The sequence below is a fragment of the Rhinoraja longicauda genome, chromosome 8 (genome assembly GCF_053455715.1).
Source record: "Rhinoraja longicauda isolate Sanriku21f chromosome 8, sRhiLon1.1, whole genome shotgun sequence".
NCBI classification, from domain to species: domain Eukaryota; kingdom Metazoa; phylum Chordata; class Chondrichthyes; order Rajiformes; family Arhynchobatidae; genus Rhinoraja; species Rhinoraja longicauda.
Window position 1 is genome coordinate 68,994,535 of NC_135960.1, and position 20,140 is coordinate 69,014,674.

Here is a 20,140-nt window from a genome sequence, read left to right on the forward strand (position 1 = left end):
GTCCCGGGCCACTTCCCGGCTCACCTGTGGTCTCCGGCTCTCTCAGGAACAACGCAGAGAGAGCAAGGAAATTACTCACCATCGCTGTATCTGTAATTAAACTAAACTAAACTGAAATATCATCACTGACCCACACCACCCTGGCCACACTCTCACTGACCCACACTACCCTGGCCACACTCTCACTGACCCACACCCCCCTGACCCACACCACCCTGACCACACTCTCACTGACCCACACCCCCCTGACCCACACCACCCTGACCACACTCTCACTGACCCACACTACCCTGGCCACACTCTCACTGACCCACACCCCCCTGACCCACACCCCCCTGACCCACACCCACCTGACCCACACCACCCTGGCCACACTCTCACTGACCCACATCACCCTGGCCACACTCTCCCTGACCCTCACCACCCTGGCCACAATCTCACTGACCCACACCACCCTGGCCACACTCTCACTGACCCACACCACCCTGGCCACACACTCACTGACCCACACCACCCTGACCACACTCTCACCTGACCTACGCCACCCTGGCCACACTCTCACCTGACCCACACCACCCTGACCACACTCTCACCTGACCCACACCACCCTGACCACACTCTCACTGACCCACACCACCCTGGCCACACTCTCATCCCGCTCCTACCATCAGGACGAGGATACAGGAACCTGAAAACCGTGACCTCCAAGTTCAAGAACAGCTTCTCCCCCACAACCATCAGGCTCTTGAACACTGCAAGAAATTGAAGTGAAATGTGGACGCAGCCCTGACCCATCACACAAACCAACTTCCCTTCTCTTGACTACATTTAAACCTCACAATGCTTCGGCAAGAACACTGTACAACACTAGCCTCAGCAACTGTGATCGTCCATGAACTGTGTGCTTGGTTTGCACGACGAACTTCATTATGATTACTGTCTGGTTACCTAATATTACTTATTATTCATTTTCCGTATTATTGTATAATTATTAATCTGTGTGTTATTGCATTAATTGGACTGCAAAGCTGCAGCAAGTAAGAATTGTATTATTCTGTTGCTCGTGCCCATGACGATTAAACACTCTTGACTCTTGACAAGAGATCAGCTTTGGAGAACTTAGAGAAGGATAGATTCTGAGGAAGGGTCTCGATCCAAAACGTCGCCCCTCCCTTCTCTCCAGAGATGCTGCCTGACCCGCTGAGTTACTCCAGCTTTTTGCGTCTGTCTCGAAAATTAAAATATTGTCCTTGAAAATCTAGGTGCAGAACCACTTGCCATTCCTGGGCATGTTTAGTTGCCGTTACTTTTGTTTGCAGGAATAGAGTTTAGTTTGGAGTTCAGTTTAGTTTACTGTCACGTGTACTGAGGTACAGTGAAAAGCTTTTGTTGCAAGTCAGCAGAAAGCCAAAACATGATTCCAATCGAGCCATTTACAGTGTACAGATACATGATTAGGGAATAACGTTTAGTGCAAGGTCAAGCCAGCAAAGTCTGATCAAGGCTAGCCCGAGGGTCACCAATGAGGTAGATAGTAGTACTGGTTGCGGTCGGATGATTCAGTTGCCTGATAACAACTGGGAAGAAACTCTCCCTGAATCTGTGCGTTTTCACACTTCTGTACCTTTTGCCTGATGGGAGAGGGGAGAAGAGGGAGTGGCCAGGGTGCGACTGGTCCTTGATTATGCTGCTGGCCTTGCCGAAGCTGCGTGAGGTTTAAATGGAGTCAAGAGAAGGGAGGTTGGTTTGTGTGATGGTCTGGGCTGCGTCCACAATTCGCTTCAATTTCCTGCGGTCTTGGATGGAGCTGTTCCCAAAGCAGGCCGTGATGCATCCTGATACAATGATATCCCTGGGGCATCTGTGGAAGTTGGCGAGAGTTGTAGGGGACTTGCCAAACCTCCTGAGCCTTCCAGGGAAGTTGGTGTGCTTTGTTGGGTCTTGGTAAACAAGATTCCGCTTACACAGTGATCGGTTCTTTTACTTGGTTGGCGAGTTGGAACGACTGTAATGTGGGAATCCCACACGTTTTTACACTGGGAGAACCATTGCCCTTTGTAACATTGCACACGAGTTGGTAATTTTGTTTAGCTTCCTTAATGTCACATTTTCTTTAGTTTAGTTTACTTATTGTCACATGTGCAGAGATACAGTGGAGAACTTGTTCTGTGTGGTGTCCAGTCTAATCTCACTGTACACGAGTACAAAGGGTCCTCTTCTGGAACAGCAGGGAGTGGCCACGTTCTGGCGCCATCTTGCAACGCCCAAGTCTCTGAAATGTCCGATCTTGTTCCAGGGAGATCTACAGTTCCTTATTGCCTCACGTGAAGACCGGGTGTCCTGGTGGCCCTGGATGGGTGAGGTAGGGGTGGGCCTGGCTCAGCGTCATGCCCTCGGCTCCTTCCACCGCCGCTCCGTGCAGCTGCCGCAGGCTGTGCTCCACCCGCGCACTCGCTCGCCCGGCTGCTGGAGGACCTCCCACGGCCACCTCTGCAGGCACCGCCGCCCACGACCACGGCAAACCCACCGCCCATCTGTCACCTCCATCGCCCACGACCACCGCAAACCCACCATCCATCCGTCACCTCCACCGCCCACGATCACGGCAAACCCACCGCCCATCCGTCACCTCCATCGCCCACGACCACCGCAAACCCACCATCCATCCGTCACCTCCACCGCCCACGATCACGGCAAACCTACCGCCCATCCACCACCGCACACGCCCACCGCAAACCCACCACCCATCCGTCACCTCCACCACCGCCCACGACCACCGCAAACCCACCATCCATCCGTCACCAACACCACCGCCCACGCCCACCACAAACCCACCATCCATCCGTCACCAACACCACCGCCCACGCCCACCACAAACCCACCATCCATCCGTCACCTCCACCACCGCCCACGCCCACCACAAACCCACCATCCGTCACCTCCACCGACACCACGACCAGCACAAACCCACCACCCATCCGTCACCTCCACCGACACCACGATCACGGCAAACCCACCGCCCCTCTGCTCCCGTGCGCCGGGGGTCTCCACGTCCCGCTTCCCGCGCCGGTCACGGAACGTTAGGGAGGTTTCCAGGGGCGCGGGAGGTGAGGTCGCGGACCGTTCACAGCCCCAGACTTTCCCCTTCAACCCCCATCACCGCCGCTGACATTGTTGGCTGTAGCTCTGGAAATAATCACAGTGTTTTCGTGAGCACACTAATATTTCCCTAACACTAATGTTGTCTGAAGAAGGGTCCCGACCCAAAACGTCACCCACCCATGTTCTCCAGAGACGCTGAGTTACTCCAGTACTTTGCATCTATTTCTAATACTTTCCTTGTTGCCTTCAGTTTATTGCAGAGTTGCCCCATGACAGCAAGCTACTTTGAAAATGTCAAATTCTGTTGTCCTGCGTCGTTTCAACAGCCTGGGAGAAGACAATAAAGCATTTCAGGCAGAGTACTTAGGTAACAAAATCTCCAGCGGTAACAGTGACAAGTACCTGGGTCAAAAGCCCCAGTCTATCCAACCTCTCCCTGTAACTCAAGCCCACATGCCCACGTAACATCCTGGCGAATCTCTTCTGCTCCCAATCCAACTTAAGAGCATCTTTATTGACATTTATTTTCTTCCCCTTGTTGGCACGGTAGAGTTGCTGCCTCACAGCGCCAGAGGCACTTTTTTGATCCCGACAGCGGGTGCTGTCTGTACAGAGTTTGTACGTTCCCCCCGTGACCTGTGTGGGTTTTCTCCGGGTGCTCCGGTTTCCTCCCACACTCCAAAGACGTACAGGTTTGAAGGTTAATTGGCTCTGGTATAATTGTAAATTGTCGCTGGTGTGTGTAGGATAGTGTTAGTGTGCGAGGATCGCTGGTCGGCGCACATTTGGTGATGTGTCTCTAAACTAAACTAACCTAAAAATGACCATCAATTGGCGGAATAATAGCTACTTCAAGTCACTAGAAAATAAACGCTCTGGGCCAAATCTTTATAATTTTAATCAGGCTTGATGTGTGGGAAGGAACTGCAGATGCTGGTTTAAACCGAAGATAGACACAAAATGCTGGAGTAACTCAGCGGGTCAGGCAGCATCTCTGGAGAGAAGGAATGGGTGACGTTTCGGGTTGAGACCCTTCAGTCTGAAGAAGGGTCTGGACCCGAAACATCACCCATTCCTTCTCTCCAGAGATGCTGCCTGTCCCCGCTGAGTTACTCCAGCATTTGATGTCCATCTTAACCAGGCTTGAGCTGATTGTGAATGGAATTAAACGAGTCTCTGCCTAGTTTCCCCACATCATCCTGCTTCTGCTCTCTTGTATACGTACGGTGCATGGCAAGATGGAGGCTACAGCGAATCCGGCCAATAACAGACCTCTATATAGCGGGTTTCAGTTATAGCGGACTGAGGTTCCTGATGCTCAGTGGGCTGGCTCCATGTGGCGGAAGCTTCCGGTTGCGTGAGTGGAGGGAGGGAGCAGCACGAAGGCGGCGTGAGTACCGTGGACTCTGCGGCTCGCCGGCCTGTGAATCCCACTCCTTCAATGGGGCTTTATTGTCACATTTGCAAAAAGACCCCATTTTTGAGTCGCCAGATTTGGTGTCATTGGTGCCAAAGATCCACAGTCTGGTCTGTGAGACATCCCCCCAGTGCGTAGTCTGAGGAGGGGTCTCGACCCGAAACGTCACCCATTCCTTCTCTCCTGAGATGCTGCCTGACCTGCTGAGTTACTCCAGCATTTTGTGAATAAATACCTTCGATTTGTACCAGCATCTGCAGTTATCTTCTTATACTACTAGTGCCTAGGGAGTGGATGAGAGAGTGGGATAACATAGAACTAGTGTGAACAGGTGATCGATGGTCGGCCGTTTGTTCCCACCCATCCTTGGGTTACACTAGTTCATATTTACCCCTTGGTTATAGTGGACAATCGGCAATAACAGACTCCTTCCCCCCCTCCATGGTCCATTATAGCCAGGGTTTACTGTACACATATCTGTCATGGTGTCTGTGCTTTTATACACCGATCAGCCAAAACATTATGACCTGTTGAGCCAAAACATTATGCCCACCTGCCCAATATGCTGTTGGTCCTCCGTGTGCAGCCCCATATGCAGCAGGGTGCGATGCACTGTGTATTGTGACACATTCCACCCGTGACCACCATTAACATGTTCTGTGACTTGTGCCACGGTCGACCTTCTGTCGGTTCGGACCAGACGGGATAGCCTTCGTTGCCCTGGCGCATCGATGAGCCTTGGGCGCCCAACACCCTGTCTGTCGCCGGTTTGTGGTTTGTCCCTCCTCGGACCACTGTCGGTCGGTACTCACCACTGCTGACCGGGAGCACCCCACAAGCCTTGCCGTTTCAGAGATGCTCTGACCCAGTCGTCTGGCCATAACAATTTGGCCCTTGTCAAAGTCGCTCAGGTCTTTACTCCTGCCCATTTCTCCTGCATCCAACACATCAACTTCAAGAACTGACTGTTCACCTGCTGCCTAATATATCCCACCCCTTGACAGGTGCCATTGTAACAAGATAATCAATGTTATTCATTTCGCCTGACAGTGGTCGTAATGTTTTGGCTGATTGGTGTGTAGGCCTGGCTTGAGGACCTTGGACATTATTTCCCTTTAAAAGTGACATCTTAGTGCTAGTTGTTGCTTCTTTATTTTGTCGTTTGACAGAATTCTTTTCTGTTACAGATATAGATGGTCCCAGTCAAAGGTGAGTATGCTGACATATTCTACTGAGGTGCTTATAAAATGCAGGCAGTGAGAATGGGCCCGCACCTGTCCTCCACTATCACCCTGAGTACCGGCACACCACAGGGCTGTGTTCTGAGCCCCATGCTCTACTCCCTATTCACACACGACTGTGTTCCTGCATTCGACACCAACACCATTGTCAAGTTTGCAGACGACACAACGGTGATCGGGCTTATCACCAACGGTGATGAAACAAAATACAGAGCAGAGGTGCAGAACCTGGCGGACTGATGCTCAGATAACAACCTGTCCCTAAATACCACCGAGACCAAGGAGCTGATCATCAACTTCCGTAGGTCACACAACGGGGAATACGCCCCGATCTTTATCAACGGGGACAGTGTGGAGAGAGTGTCCAGCTTGAGGTTTCTGGGCACTCACATTTCAGAGGACCTAACATGGTCCAATAACACTGCTGCGCTGGTCAAGAAGGCACAGCAACGACTGTTCTACCTAAGAACACTGAAAAAGTCTGGTCTACCCCAACAGCTGCTGACGACCTTCTACCGCTGCACCATAGAGAGCATCCCAACACATGTCATCCCTGTGTGGTACCTCAGCTGCACGGAGGCAGAGAGGAAAGCTCTTCAGCGGGTAGTCCATAGAGCTCAGAGGACCATCGGAACACAGCTACCAGCCTTGGAGGGCATCTACAACACACGATGCCTCAGAAAAGCCACCAGCATCCACAAAGACTCTTCACACCCCTGCAACAGTCTGTTCGAACTTCTACCATCGGGCAGACGATACAAGGCCTTCTACGCCCGCACCTCCAGACTCAGGAACAGCTTCATCCCCAGGGCCATAGCTGTTATGAACCGGTCCTGCTGAGCCGGATGGTCACATCGCACAGTGATCCGGCACAGATCTACTTGCACTTTATTCTGTTTTAAAACTGTTACAATTTGTTTCGTTGGGTTGTTTAAATTAATACTGACTAGCTAATTAAATTATTGCATGGTATGGGAGGCGCATTCCCAATCTCGTTGTACCCCTGTACAATGACAATAAAGATATATTGTATTGTATTGTATTGTAAAATGAAGAATAGAGTTTTTGAAATGGAAATGACTTCCTCTCATTCACCTCGTGTCTGGTTGCTATTTTGCAGAAATGTCTACACCGTAAACGGAAACCACTCTTCGAAATCTAAGGATCACAATGAAAATTTGTAAGCTCAGTTCAAATATTCTGCACACAGTTAGTTACAAGGGAATTTTGCTGGTGGACTCGTGTCAGTTTAATCATATAGTGCTGCCCTTTGTTTTAATTGACTTGTGATTTTATTGCATTTAAAGATCAGCGTCGAAAAAAGAAAAGAGCATCAAGATCGGCTTTTTTCAGCTGGTAATTTTGGATTCTCTTTATTGATTTCTGCGCTGTAAATTCTGTACAAACAATGACAAAGATTCCAAGTTGAGGTACTGCGAGTTCCTTGGTGGTAAAAATGACCAGGGTTCGATCCTGACCTCGGGTGCGGTCTGTGAGTGGAGTTTGCACGTTCTCCCTGTGACCACGTGGGTTTCCTCCGGGTGCTCCGGTTTCCTCCCACATCCTAAAAACGTGCGGGTTTGCGGGTTTAATTGGCCCTCTGTAAATGGCCCCCCAGTGTGTAGGGAGTGGATGAGAAAGTGGGATAACGTAGAACTAGTGTGAGCGGGTGATCGAAGGCCAGCGGGGACTCAGTTGACCGAAGGGCCTATGAGTCCTTGTCGTATCTTTCAATCAACTCATTCGTGTTTTGATGTGTTTAGCTTTATTCTTAATTGTTAACTGTATGGATGTGTTGTCATTTGTGAGCGGAGCACCAAGGCACATTCCTCGTATATGCACATACTTGGCCAATAAACCTATTCATGCATTCATTCATTCATCCATCGTGGGAGAGTCAGAAATAGAGCATTCTTTAATGGTGGTAGCTCTCAGGATAACTAGTGTCTGGGTACAACAACGTGTCAGGAGTCATACCAATTGGTACAAAACAGTTCCTAAATGCATCAGATACAGTCTGAAGAAGGGTCTCGACCCGAAACGTCACCCGTTCCTTCTCTCCTGAGATGCTGCCTGACCTGCTGAGTTACTCCAGCATTTTGTGAATAAATACCTTCGATTTGTACCAGCATCTGCAGTTATTTTCTTACAGATACACAGGTGAACACACACTAGCACGCATACACATACAAGGCACACAGAAACATAGGGAAACACAGCCACAGGAGCTACGTTCATTTGGAAAGACACAATAAGTGCTGGAGTAATTCAGCGGGTCAGGCAGCATCCCTGGAGAATATGGATGGGTGACATTTCAGTTTTGGACCCTTCTTCAGACTGATTGCAGGGACCTAAAACGTCACCTATCCATGTTCTCCAGAGATGCTGCCTGACCCGCTGAGTTACTCCAGCACTCTGTGAAACGTCACCTATCCATGTTCTCCAGAGGTGCTGCCCGACCCGCTGAGTTACTCCAGCACTCTGTGAAACGTCACCTATCCATGTTCTCCAGAGGTGCTGCCCGACCCGCTGAGTTACTCCAGCACTCTGTGAAACGTCACCTATCCATGTTCCCCAGAGGTGCTGCCCGACCCGCTGAGTTACTCCAGCACTCTGTGAAACGTCACCTATCCATGTTCCCCAGAGATGCTGCCTGACCCGCTGAGTTACTCCAGCACTCTGTGAAACGTCACCTATCCATGTTCTCCAGAGATGCTGCCCGACCCGCTGAGTTACTCCAGCACTCTGTGAAACGTCACCTATCCATGTTCACCACAGATGCTGCCTGACCCGCTGAGTTACTCCAGCACTTTTCTTTTGTGTCATTCCTTGGTAAACCAGCATCTGCAGTTCCTTGTCCCTACTGCTGTGATCATTATATAATGTGTATTCCCGTGTGATAGATTCTTCACCAAAATTTAACAGAGCTTTATTCAAAGAATCGGAAATATCATTCTTTATTGGGCTCACGGTGGCGCAGCGGTAGAGTTGCTGCCTTACAGCGCCAGAGACCCAGGTTCTATCCTGACCACGGGTGCCATCTCTACGGAGTTTGTACGTTCTCCCCGTGACCTGCGTGGGTTTTCTCCGAGATCTTCAGTTTCCTCCCACACTCCAAAGGCATACAGGTTTGTAGGTTAATCGGCTTGGTATAAATGTAAATTGTCCCCAATGTGTGTCGGATAGTGTTAGTGTGCGGGCATCGCTGGTCGGTGCGGACTCGGTGGGCCGAAGGGCCTGTTTCTGCGCTGTATCTCTAAACTAAACTAAACTAGACTAATCTGTGCTGCTAAGAAAACAATTTGCAAACTGCTTCGCTCAAGTTTCACAGGATTCTCCTACCTGGCTGGGTGGCAGTGATGAGGAAAGACTGGGTTGCATTATCATGGTTACACAAGACATGGACGTGCTTTCTGGCAGGGTGGACCTAACTATATCCTTTGTCTGACTGAGTCACACTGAGGCTAGGTGTTTCAGTGGTGTGTCAGTTATCAGTTGTCTGATTGCCCGTGCCATCCTCTGCACTATGAACAACATTTAAAACACACTTGGGCAGGCAGGTGGATAGCACAGGTTCAGAGGGATGTGGGCCAAACGCGGGCAGGTGGGACTAGTGCAGATGGGGCATGTTGGCCGGCAAGGGCAAGTTGGGCCGAAGGGCCTGTTTCCACGCTGTACGACTCGACATCCATTGACAGGTTGTGCGATGAATAACACACACATTGACCGGTTTGCGTGATGTGTCACAGTCTTGGTTTAGCAATTGCACATTTTTCTGCAAATGGAATGAAAGAGTTATTATTTCTCAACATGTAACACTTCACGTGGTCAGTTATTATTTCCCTGACACGTGATGTGTCACACGCACAGTTATTATTCCCTGACTTGTAACGTGTCACATGTATAGGTATTAGTTCCCAGACATGTAATGCTTCACGTGTACTGAATATTTTCCTGACATGTAACATGTGATGTGAACAGTGATTATTTCCCAGACATGTAACGCTTCACCTGTACAGTTATTATTTCCTGACATGTAATGTGTCACATGTATAGTTATTTCTCTGACATGTAACACTTCACATGTACAGTGACGATTCCATGACACGTTACACGTGTACAGTGAATATTTTACTGACATGTAGTGCTTCATGTGTACAGTGATTATTCACTGACATGTAAACTTCACGTGTTCAGTGATTATTCACTGACATGTAAACTTCATGTGTACAGTGATTATTCACTGACATGTAAACTTCACGTGTTCAGTGATTATTCACTGACATGTAAACTTCACGTGTTCAGTGATTATTCACTGACATGTAAACTTCACGTGTTCAGTGATTATTCACTGACTTGTAAACTTCACGTGTTCAGTGATTATTCACTGACATGTAAACTTCACGTGTTCAGTGATTATTCACTGACTTGTAAACTTCACGTGTTCAGTGATTATTCACTGACATGTAAAGTTCACGTGTTCAGTGATTATTCACTGACTTGTAAACTTCAAGTGTTCAGTGATTAATCACTGAGATGTAAACTTCACGTGTTCAGTGATTATTTCCCTGTCACATGTTCAGTGATTATTTACTGACATGTAAACTTCACGTGTGCAGTGATTATTCATGGGCTGTAATGCTTCACGTGTTCAGTAATTATTCACTGACCTGTAACGCTTCACGCGTACAGTGATTATTTACTGACATGTAACGCTTCACGTGTTCAGTGATTATACGCTGGCCTGTAACGCTTCACGTTGTCCACTGCAGTTTCGCTTTGCATCCTGCTACGAGGTGACTCTGATGGTGTTTGGGGGTGTCTGTGCTATGCTTCACGGGGTTGCCCAGCCGGCAGTGCTGTTGGTGTTTGGGCTGTTAACGGACACCTTCATTGCCTACGACATCGAGTTGCAAGAACTCAAGGACACACGTAAACACTGCGACAATAACACCATCCACTGGGTCAATGGGTCGGAATACCTCAATCAGAATAACGAGACCATTTCCTGTGGGTAAGTTGGACCCACCTGTGGTCACCTTTCATATTCTTTCCTACTTTTGCCTTTGGTAGATCATTCAATGACATGCCAGGCAGTGGAGGCCAATTCTCTGAATGCATTCAAGAGAGAGCTAGATAGAACTCTTAAGGATAGCGGAGTCAGGGGGTATGGGGAGAAGGCAGGAACGGGGTACTGATTGAGAATGATCAGCCATGATCACATTGAATGGCGGTGTTGGCTCGAAGGGCCGAATGGCCTACTCCTGCACCTATTGTCTATTGTCTATTGCCAGGGATTAGATGGTACCAAGAGTGCTGGTGCAGGATTCCCAAAAGGTTCATTCGCAGGTTGAGTAAGTAGTAAGGAAGACGAATACAATGTTGGCATTAATTTTGAGAAGGCTACAAATATCAAAACAGGGATGTAATGCTGAGGCTTTGTAAGGAGCTGGTCAGAACGCATTTGGAGTATTGTGAGCAGTTGTGAGCCCCAGATCTGAGGAAGGATGTGCTGGCATTGGAGAGGGTCCAGAGGAGGTTTACAAGAACAATCCTGGGGTTGACTTGGTTAACATAACTTGGTAACTCAAATTTCACTGTACCTTCATTGGTACATGTGACAATAAATTGAATCTTGAATCTTGAATCTGATGAACGTTTGGTGGCACTAAGCCTCTGCTCCCCAAAGTTTAGAAAGATGAGGGGGGGATCTCATTGAAACTTACCGAATAATGAAAGGCCTGGATAGAGTGGATGTAGAAAGGATGTAGAAAGACTAGTGGGAGAGTCTAGAACCAGAGGGCATGGCCTCAGAATAAAAGGAGGCACCTTTAGAAAGATGAGGTGGAATTTCTTTAGTCAGAGGGTGGTGATTCTGTGGAATTCATTGCCACAGACGGCCAAGTCATTGAGTATTTTTAAGGCGGAGATTGACAGATCCTGGATTAGTAAGGGTGTCGGGGGTTATGGGGAGGTCAGGAGAATGGGGATGAGAAGGAAAGGCAGATTAGCCATGATTGTATGGTGGAGTAGACTCGATGGACTGAAAGGTCTAAGTCTGCTCGTAGAACTTATGAACTTATGAATGAATTTGGAGAAGGCTTGTTGTTAGTCCTCGAGTCTAAGAGATGGCTCAACTAGCCCACGCAGACCAGGATGCCCCATCGAAGCTAATCCTGTGACAATGATTCTCTGGTTACGAAAATGTGGGAAGAAATCACTGCCTGAGTGGAGCGACAAAGAGCACTCGAGGACAGGTGTGTTACAGATGTGCGAGGAAGGTGGTGTTCCTTGAAGTGGAGCTGTCTGAAGAAGGGTCTCGACCCGAAACGTCTACCCATCCCTTCTCTCCAGAGATGCTGCCTGTCCCGCTGAGTTACTCCAGATTTTTGTGTCTATCTCTGGTGTTCGATGAATGTGGATCATTTCCTAAATTAAAACAAGCACAATCATTGTGAAACGTGTCCTATGCAAGAGTCTATGTTGTAAGAAACCCGAAAATCTTGTGTAACAGGATGTGCTTATTAACCTTTAATTAGAATTAAATAATTATCAGCATAATGACATTCACTATTAATTAATATATCAGAATATATTAGTTAATATATTAACTATGCCAACCGGATGCTTGGCATAAAAATAAAAGGAAATGTGGATTTTGTAACGTTTGCTTTTTTTCCCTCAGGATCTTAAACATTGAAGAACAAATGACCATGTTTGCGTATTATTACATCGGAATAGGATTCTCTGTGTTACTTTTGGGTTACTTCCAAGTAAGTCACGGAGCTGACTTTCAATTTCAACCGATGATCAAATGTTGAAACTTGAGAGATTTTTTCATACCGTGTTTAAGTTGAAAATATTTCCTGTTGTGCAATAATGGAGAGATATTTTCACAACCCAATCAGTCAGCACAAAATTTAAAAAAAAAAAATCTTTGTTACTGTTTCATAGAAACATAGAAACATAGAAAATAGTTGATGGAGTAGGCCATTCAGCCCTTCGAGCCAGCACCGCCATTCAATATGATCATGGCTGATCATCCAAAAATCAGTACCCTATTCCTGCTTTCTCCCAATATCCCTTGATTCCGTTAGCCCAAAGAGCTCGATCTAACTCTCTTTTGAAAACATCAGTGATTTGACCTCCGCTGCCTTCTGTGGCAGAGAATTCCACAGATTCACAACTCTCTGGGTGAAAAAGTATTTCCTCATCTCAGTCCTAAATGACCTACCCCTTATTCTTAAACTGTGACCCCTGGTTCTGGACTCCCCCAACATCGGGAACATTTATCTTGCATCTAGTCTGTCCAATCCTTTAAGAATTTTATATGTTTCTATGAGATCCCCTCTCATCCTTCTAAATTCTAGTGAATACAAGCCCAGTCGACCCATTCTTTCATCATATGTCAGTCCCGCCATCCCGGGAATTAACCTGGTGAACCTACGTTGCCCTCCCTCAATAGCAAGAATGTCCTTCCTCAAATTAGGAGATCAAACTGCACATAATACTCCAAATGCGGTCTCACCAGGGCCCTGTACAACTGCAGTAGGACCTCCTTGCTCCTATATTCAAATCCTCTTGCTATGGCAAATATGCCATTTGCTTTCTTCACTGCCTGCTGTACCTGCATGCTTATTTTCAGTGACTGATGTATAAGCACACCCAGGTCTAGTTGCACCTCCCCTTTTCCTAATCTGACACCATTCAGATAATAACCTGCCTTCTTGTTTTTGCCACCAAAGGGGATAACCTCACATTTATCCAAATTATACTGCATCTGCCATGCATCTGCCCACTCACACAACCCATCCAAGTCACCCTGCAGCCTCATAGCATCCTCCTCACAGTTCACACTCCCACCCAGCTTTGTGTTATCCGCAAACTTGGAGATATTACATTTAATTATTTTGTCTAAATATATTGTATTTTGTTAATATACATTGTAAATAACTGGGGTCCCAGCACTGTGCCTTGCGGTACCCCACTAGTCACTGCCTGCCATTCTGAAAGGACCCGTTAATTCTTACTCTTTGCTTCCTGTCTGCCAACCAGTTCTCTATCCATGTCAATACCCAACCCCCAATACCATGTGCTCCAATTTTGCACACTGATCTCGTGTGTGGGACCTTGTCATTGGCTTTTTGAAAGTCCAGATACACCACATCCACTGGCTCTCCTTATCCATTCTACTTGTTACATCCTCAAAATATTCCAGAAGATTAGTCAAGCTTGATTTCCCCTTCATAAATCCATGCTGACTTTGACTGATCCTGTCACTGCTTTCCAAATGCGCTGCTGTAACATCTTTAATAATCGACTCCAGCAACTTCTCCACTGCCGAAGTCAGGCTAACTGGTCTATAATTCCCCGTTTTCTCTCTCCCTCCTTTCTTAAAAAGTGGGGTTACATTGGCCACCCTCCAGTCCACAGGAACTGATCTAGTGTCGAGAGAACATTTCACCTTATGGGGGACCTGGCGAGAGGGGGGGGGGGGGGAAGACATGTGATTTTGTCGACTTTGTAACTTTGTCGACGGCCTTTCTGTAGTGACTATTTGCATACACGTGTTATTTCATCTCTGTTTGCTAGATCTGTTTCTGGGTCACTGCAGCTGCACGTCAGACCCAGAAAATCCGCAAGGCTTACTTCCGGCAGATCATGAGGATGGAGATGGGTTGGTTTGACTGCAATTCCGTTGGAGAATTGAACACACGGATGTCAGAGTAAGCGTGAAACACTCGAGACTAATTCCCTGGGTAGAAATGGTCCGATCCTGGGTAGAATCAAAGATACTAGAGGAGCAAGATGAACCATTCTGTTGAAATCGCCTATACTGAAGTGTAGTACGCAAAGGAGCGGAACGGCCGCCATTTTAGTAGGCAAAACCCACCGTTCACTATGCCTCTCGCAGTGTAATCAGTGTTTTGGGGGAACAGTATGTGTGATGATACCGTTAAAATGCAGAATATATCTCATCTGTCAATTCACAGATTTTTGTTATTTTTCTTTTTAAATGTTTCTGCAAGTTTTGGCCTACTAGAATGGCGCCATGACATACTACGGTTTTTAGGGTCGAGTGGTCTATCTCGCTCCTCTAGTATCTTTGGGTAGAATTACACACCTGTGCACACACCTGGGTAGACCCCACACCTGGATCATCACACCTGTTGATCATCCCCCCCAGTTCTCCCTCTCCCCTACTCCCCTTTCATCCATCGGCTTGCTCTGATCTATCTCTAACTCTTGTGCGGCACGGAGGCGCAGCGGTAGAGTTGCTGCCGTACAGCGCTTGCAGCGCCGGAGACCCGGGTTCGATCCTGACTACGGGCGCCGTCTGTACGGAGTTTGTACGTTCTCCCCGTGACCGGCGTGGGTTTTCTCCGAGATCTTCCCACACTCCAGGTTTGTCAGTTAATTGGCTTGGTATAAACGTAAATTGTCATAAGATCATGAGATCATAGGTGATAGGATTAGAATTAGGCCATTCGGCCCATCAAGTCTTCTCCGCCATTCAATCAAGGGTGACCAATCTCTCCCTCCTAAACCCATTCTCCTGCCTTCTCCCCATAACCTCTGTCACCTGTACTATTGTCCCTGGTGTGTGTAGGATGGTCTTGACATGCGGGGATCGCTGGACGGTGCGGACTTGCTGGGCCTACTGGACTCCCTGACTCCGCTATCCTTAAGAGCTCTATCTAGCTCTCTCTTGAATGCATCCAGAGAATTGGCCTCCACTGCCTTCTGAGGCAGTGAATTCCACAGATTTACAACTCTCTGACTGAAAAGGTTTTTCCTCATCTCCGTTCTAAATGGCCTACTCCTTATTCTTAAACTGTGGCCTCTGGTTCTGGACTCCCCCAACATTGGGAACATGTTTCCTGCCTCTAACGTGTCCAACCCCTTAATAATCTTATACGTTTCGATAAGATCTCCTCTCATCCTTCTAAATTCCAGTGTACACAAACCTAGTCGCTCCAGTCTTTCAACATATGACAGTCCCGCCATTCCGGGAATTAACCTAGTAAACCTACGCTGCACGCCCTCGATAGCAAGAATATCCTTCCTCAAATTTGGAGACCAAAATTGCACACAGTACTCCAGGTGCGATCTCACTAGGGCCCTGTATAACTGCATTGAATGGCGGTGCTGGCTTGAAGGGCCGAATGGCCTACTCATGCACCTATTGTCTATTGTCTATTGTCTATTCAACCCGCACACTGTAAAACCACATCACTCCCCAACAGGTAACTTGGCTTCTGTTCATTGTAAAGTGCCCCTAATGTGGAGAATAGTACTAGTGTACAGTGATCGCTGGTCGGTGCGGACTCGGTGGCCAGCGGTGTTTCCGCATGGTGTATCTCTAAAGTCTAAAGTCAGGATTGAACCTGTGTCTCTGGCGCTGTGAGGCAGCAACCTTACAACTGCGCCACCATGGGCTCGGTTTTGACCTGTAAAGCCGGACTCGGTTTTGACCTGTAAAAGATTTGGAAGGCATTATTCTACTCCCCAGTGTCATGGGTTGACGGCCGTACTCCGATAGTAAGCTTGTGGGTGCTCAATGGTGACGTGAGTCTTGTTCCTCCTCTTGTGCAGTGACATTAATAAGATCAACGATGCGATCGCCGACCAGGCTGGCATCTTCATCCAGCGCTTCTCCACCTTTGTCAGCGGCTTCCTCATGGGCTTTGTGAACGGCTGGAAGCTGACGCTGGTCATCATTGCCGTCAGCCCGCTGATCGGCCTCGGAGCCGCTCTCATGGCGCTGGTGAGCCAACAGTGAGGCCTGCGTGGGCGCGCGGCCCCGCGGCACGCCGGCGGACCCACCTCTGCGACAACCGTGGCTGTGGGGAGACCAGATCAAAGACGATAAGGAAGCCCCCCAGGCACGGTGGCGCGGCGGTAGAGTTGCCGCCTTACAGCGCTTACAGCGCCAGAGACCCGGGTTCCATCCGGACTACGGGTGCCGTCTGCACGGGGTTTGTACGTTCTCCCCGTGACCTGCGTGGGTTTCCTCCGAGATCTTCGGTTTCCTCCCACACTCCAAATACGTACAGGTTTGTAGGTTAATTGGCTTGGTATAAAATGTAAATTGTCCCTAGTGTGTGTAGGACTAGATTTTTTAGATTTAGAGATACAGCGCGGAAACAGGCCCTTCGGCCCACCGGGTCCGTGCCGCCCAGCGATCCCCGCACATTAACACTATCCTACACACACTAGGGACAATTTTGACATTTACCCAGTCAATTAACCTACATACCTGTACGTCTTTGGAGTGTGGGAGGAAACCGAAGATCTCGGAGAAAACCCACGTAGGTCACGGGGAGAACGTACAAACTCCGTACAGACGGCACCCGCAGTCAGGATCGAACCTGAGTCTCCGGCGCTGCATTCGCTGTAAGGCAGCAACTCTACCGCTGCGCCACCGTGCCGCCCTTGTTACTAGTGTTAATGTTTCCGCATAGTATCTCTCAGCTAAACTAAAACTAAAATGATGAGAGGCATAGATATGGTAGACAGTCAGAACCATTTACCCAGGGTGAACATGCCAAAGACTAGATTGCGCAGCAGGCAGAGATGCCAATAAAGGGGGGGGATTCTGCTTGGATGCCAGTGACTAGCGGAGTTCCGCAAGGGTCGATGCTGGGGCCGCTGCTATTCGTGATGTCTATCAATTATTTGGACGAGGGGGATCGAAGGCTTTGTGGCCAAGTTTGCAGATGATATGAAGATAGGTGGAGGGGTAGGCAGTGTAGAGAAAGCAGGGACTCTGCAGAAGGACTTGGACAGGTTAGGAGAGTGGGCTGAGAAGTGGCAGATGGAATACAGCATAGCAAAGTGTGGAGTCATGCATTTTGGTGGTAGGAATAAAGACGTAGACTATTTTATAATTCAGAAATTGGAGGTGCAAAGGGACTTGGGATTGCTGGTGCAGGATTCCCAAAAAGTTAATTTGCAAGTTGAATCAGTAGTAAGGAGGGCAAACGCAATGCTAGTATTTATCTCGTGAGGGCTGGAATACAAAAACAGGGATGTAACGCTGAGGCTTTATAAGGCGCTGGTCAGATCGCATTTGGAGTATTGTGAGCAGTTTTGGGCCCCATATCTGAGGATGGATATACCGGCATTGGAGAGGGTCCAGATGAGGTCTACGAAAATGGTCCCAGGAATGATTGGGTTAAATTGTAGGAAGGAACTGCAGATGCTGGTTTAAACTGAAGGTAGAAGCAAAATGCTGGAGTAACTCAGAGGGACAGGCAGCATCTCTGGAGAGAAGGAATGGGTGACGTTTCGGGTCGAGACCCTTCTTCAGACTGAAAATCAGGGGAAAGGGAAGCGAGAAATTTGAGTCGGTACGCATTGTAGAGTCAGTTCCAAAGTATTAGTTTTGCAATACAGTTTAAAAATAACTTGTTTTTGTGGTATACAGCCCTGTGTGATTGTCAGTCATACTTACATGTAGAACACTCCTTGACAACACAAGTGAGGCTTGTTTCGACATTCATTAAAGGTGCCTGCAAAGATCACAGTCTGTTCAATAAGGTACTGGGATCTAGGTCAGGGGAGCGATGTGGGCCGAATGGCCTGTTCCCATGCTGTACTGCTCTATGTTCAATATCATTTAAGCACAGCGCCCATTTCTAATGCATGGCCCTTGAACATTGAGATCAAGTAAACACAATGAAGGATGCTTCTCATGGTTTTTCATGGGAATACAGAAGTAATCTTGCCCTGATTGTGTTACAGTCTGTCGCCAGGCTGACCGGTCTCGGGCTGAAAGCCTATGCCAAGGCCGGGGCAGTGGCCGATGAGGTCCTTTCATCCATCAGGACCGTAGCTGCGTTCAGCGGGGAGAGAAAGGAGGTGGACAGGTCAGTCACCGGGCAACATGGGCACCGTCTGACAACGCACCGATGTGTGGGCAGTGGGCTAACGCAAGCAGATATATAGATAGACTAGACCCAGTGGACCCATTGGGCCCAAACCTCTCCTGCGTTGGTACAGCACCCTCTCCTCCCCCCCTCCCCCCCTCCCCCTCTCCCTCCTCCCTCCCTCCTCCCCTCCCCTTCCCCTCCCCCTCCTCCCCTCCCCCTCCCTCCCTCTCCCCTCTCTCTCCCTCCTCCACCCCCTCCCCCTCCCTTTCTCCCCTCCCTCCTCCCCTCCCCTTCCCCTCCCCCTCCTCCCACCCTCCCTCCCCCCTCTCTCCCCCTCTTCCTCCCCCCTCCCCCTCCCTCCCTCCAGCCCCCTCCCCATCCCCTCTTCCCCCCCCCCACTCCATCCCCCTCAACCCCCCCTATCCTCCCACCTCCCTAGGAGATTGATTTAAACTTTAAAATGTGAATAACTTTAAAAATATAACATCAATTTCAATGAAACTTCTTCCATTAGCACCAAAGGGACGACGGTGAGTAAGGTGGGCCTAAAATTGTCGCGCTATCGAGTACCGTTTTGGCTGTAGTTCAGGAACAAACAAACAAACAAACAAACAAACAAACAAACCAGAGTTTTAGTATATAGATGTGAGATTGCCATCCACCAACACAGTGATAAATAATCAATGGTAGCCAGCATTGGTAGGCATAGCAGTAGAGGTAAGGTTACTGCCTTATAATGCCAGAGAGCCGGGTTCGATCCTGACTAGGGGTGCTGTCTGTACTGAGTGTGTACGTTCTCCCCGTGACCTGCGTGGGTTTTCTCCCAGTGCTCTGCTTTCCTCTCACATTCCAAAGACGTAGAGTTTTACAGGCTATTTGGCTTGGTAAAGTTTTAAATTGCCCCTCGTGTTTGTAGGGTAATGTTAGTGTACGGGGATCGCTGGGCGGCACGGACTCGGTGGGCAGAAGGGCCTGTTTCCGTGCTGTATCTCTAAACTTTTTAAAAAAGCAAGAAAAACATAGATAAACATGAATATGTGATTGCTACCTACCGACCAACACAGCGATAAATGCCCCTGACTCTCAGTCTGAAGAAGGGTCTCAACCCGAAACGTCACCCATTCCTTCTCTCCAGAGATGCTGCCTGTCCCGCTGAGTTACTCCAGCACTCTGTGTCTGTCTTCCGCGATAAATGAATACTGGTATCATGCAAGAACAAATATATAAAAATATATTAAAAATATAAAAAGTGATTGCTACTTACCAACGCAGTAATAAATAAAAAAGGTATAAAGCAAGAAGCAAGATACAGTATTTATAAAAGATATTAAACAAAAAGACTGATTGCTACCTACCAATGCAGGAATAGTCAAGAAATTGTATTAAAAAATGAAAAATACATATATAAAAAGGTGATTGCGATCTACCATGGCGGCACGGTGGCGTAGCGGTAGAGTTGCTGCCTTACAGGAAGGGTTTAGAGGGATATGGGCCAAGTTCAGGCA

General features: G+C 48.3%; 1 protein-coding gene across 1 annotated transcript in view; it reads left to right on the forward strand.

Moving 5' to 3' along the window:
- LOC144596067 (bile salt export pump-like) overlaps positions 1-20,140 on the forward strand; it is a 40,047-nt gene that overhangs the window by 876 nt on the left and 19,031 nt on the right. The window contains exons 2-11 of the mRNA XM_078404184.1: positions 2,297-2,362; positions 3,353-3,469; positions 5,707-5,728; positions 6,881-6,940; positions 7,068-7,116; positions 10,533-10,774; positions 12,446-12,533; positions 14,353-14,486; positions 16,357-16,528; positions 18,508-18,632. Coding sequence (XP_078260310.1) covers positions 3,394-3,469; positions 5,707-5,728; positions 6,881-6,940; positions 7,068-7,116; positions 10,533-10,774; positions 12,446-12,533; positions 14,353-14,486; positions 16,357-16,528; positions 18,508-18,632 — 968 coding nt within the window. The 5' untranslated portion in view covers positions 2,297-2,362; positions 3,353-3,393. The remainder of the gene's footprint in view (positions 1-2,296; positions 2,363-3,352; positions 3,470-5,706; positions 5,729-6,880; positions 6,941-7,067; positions 7,117-10,532; positions 10,775-12,445; positions 12,534-14,352; positions 14,487-16,356; positions 16,529-18,507; positions 18,633-20,140) is intronic.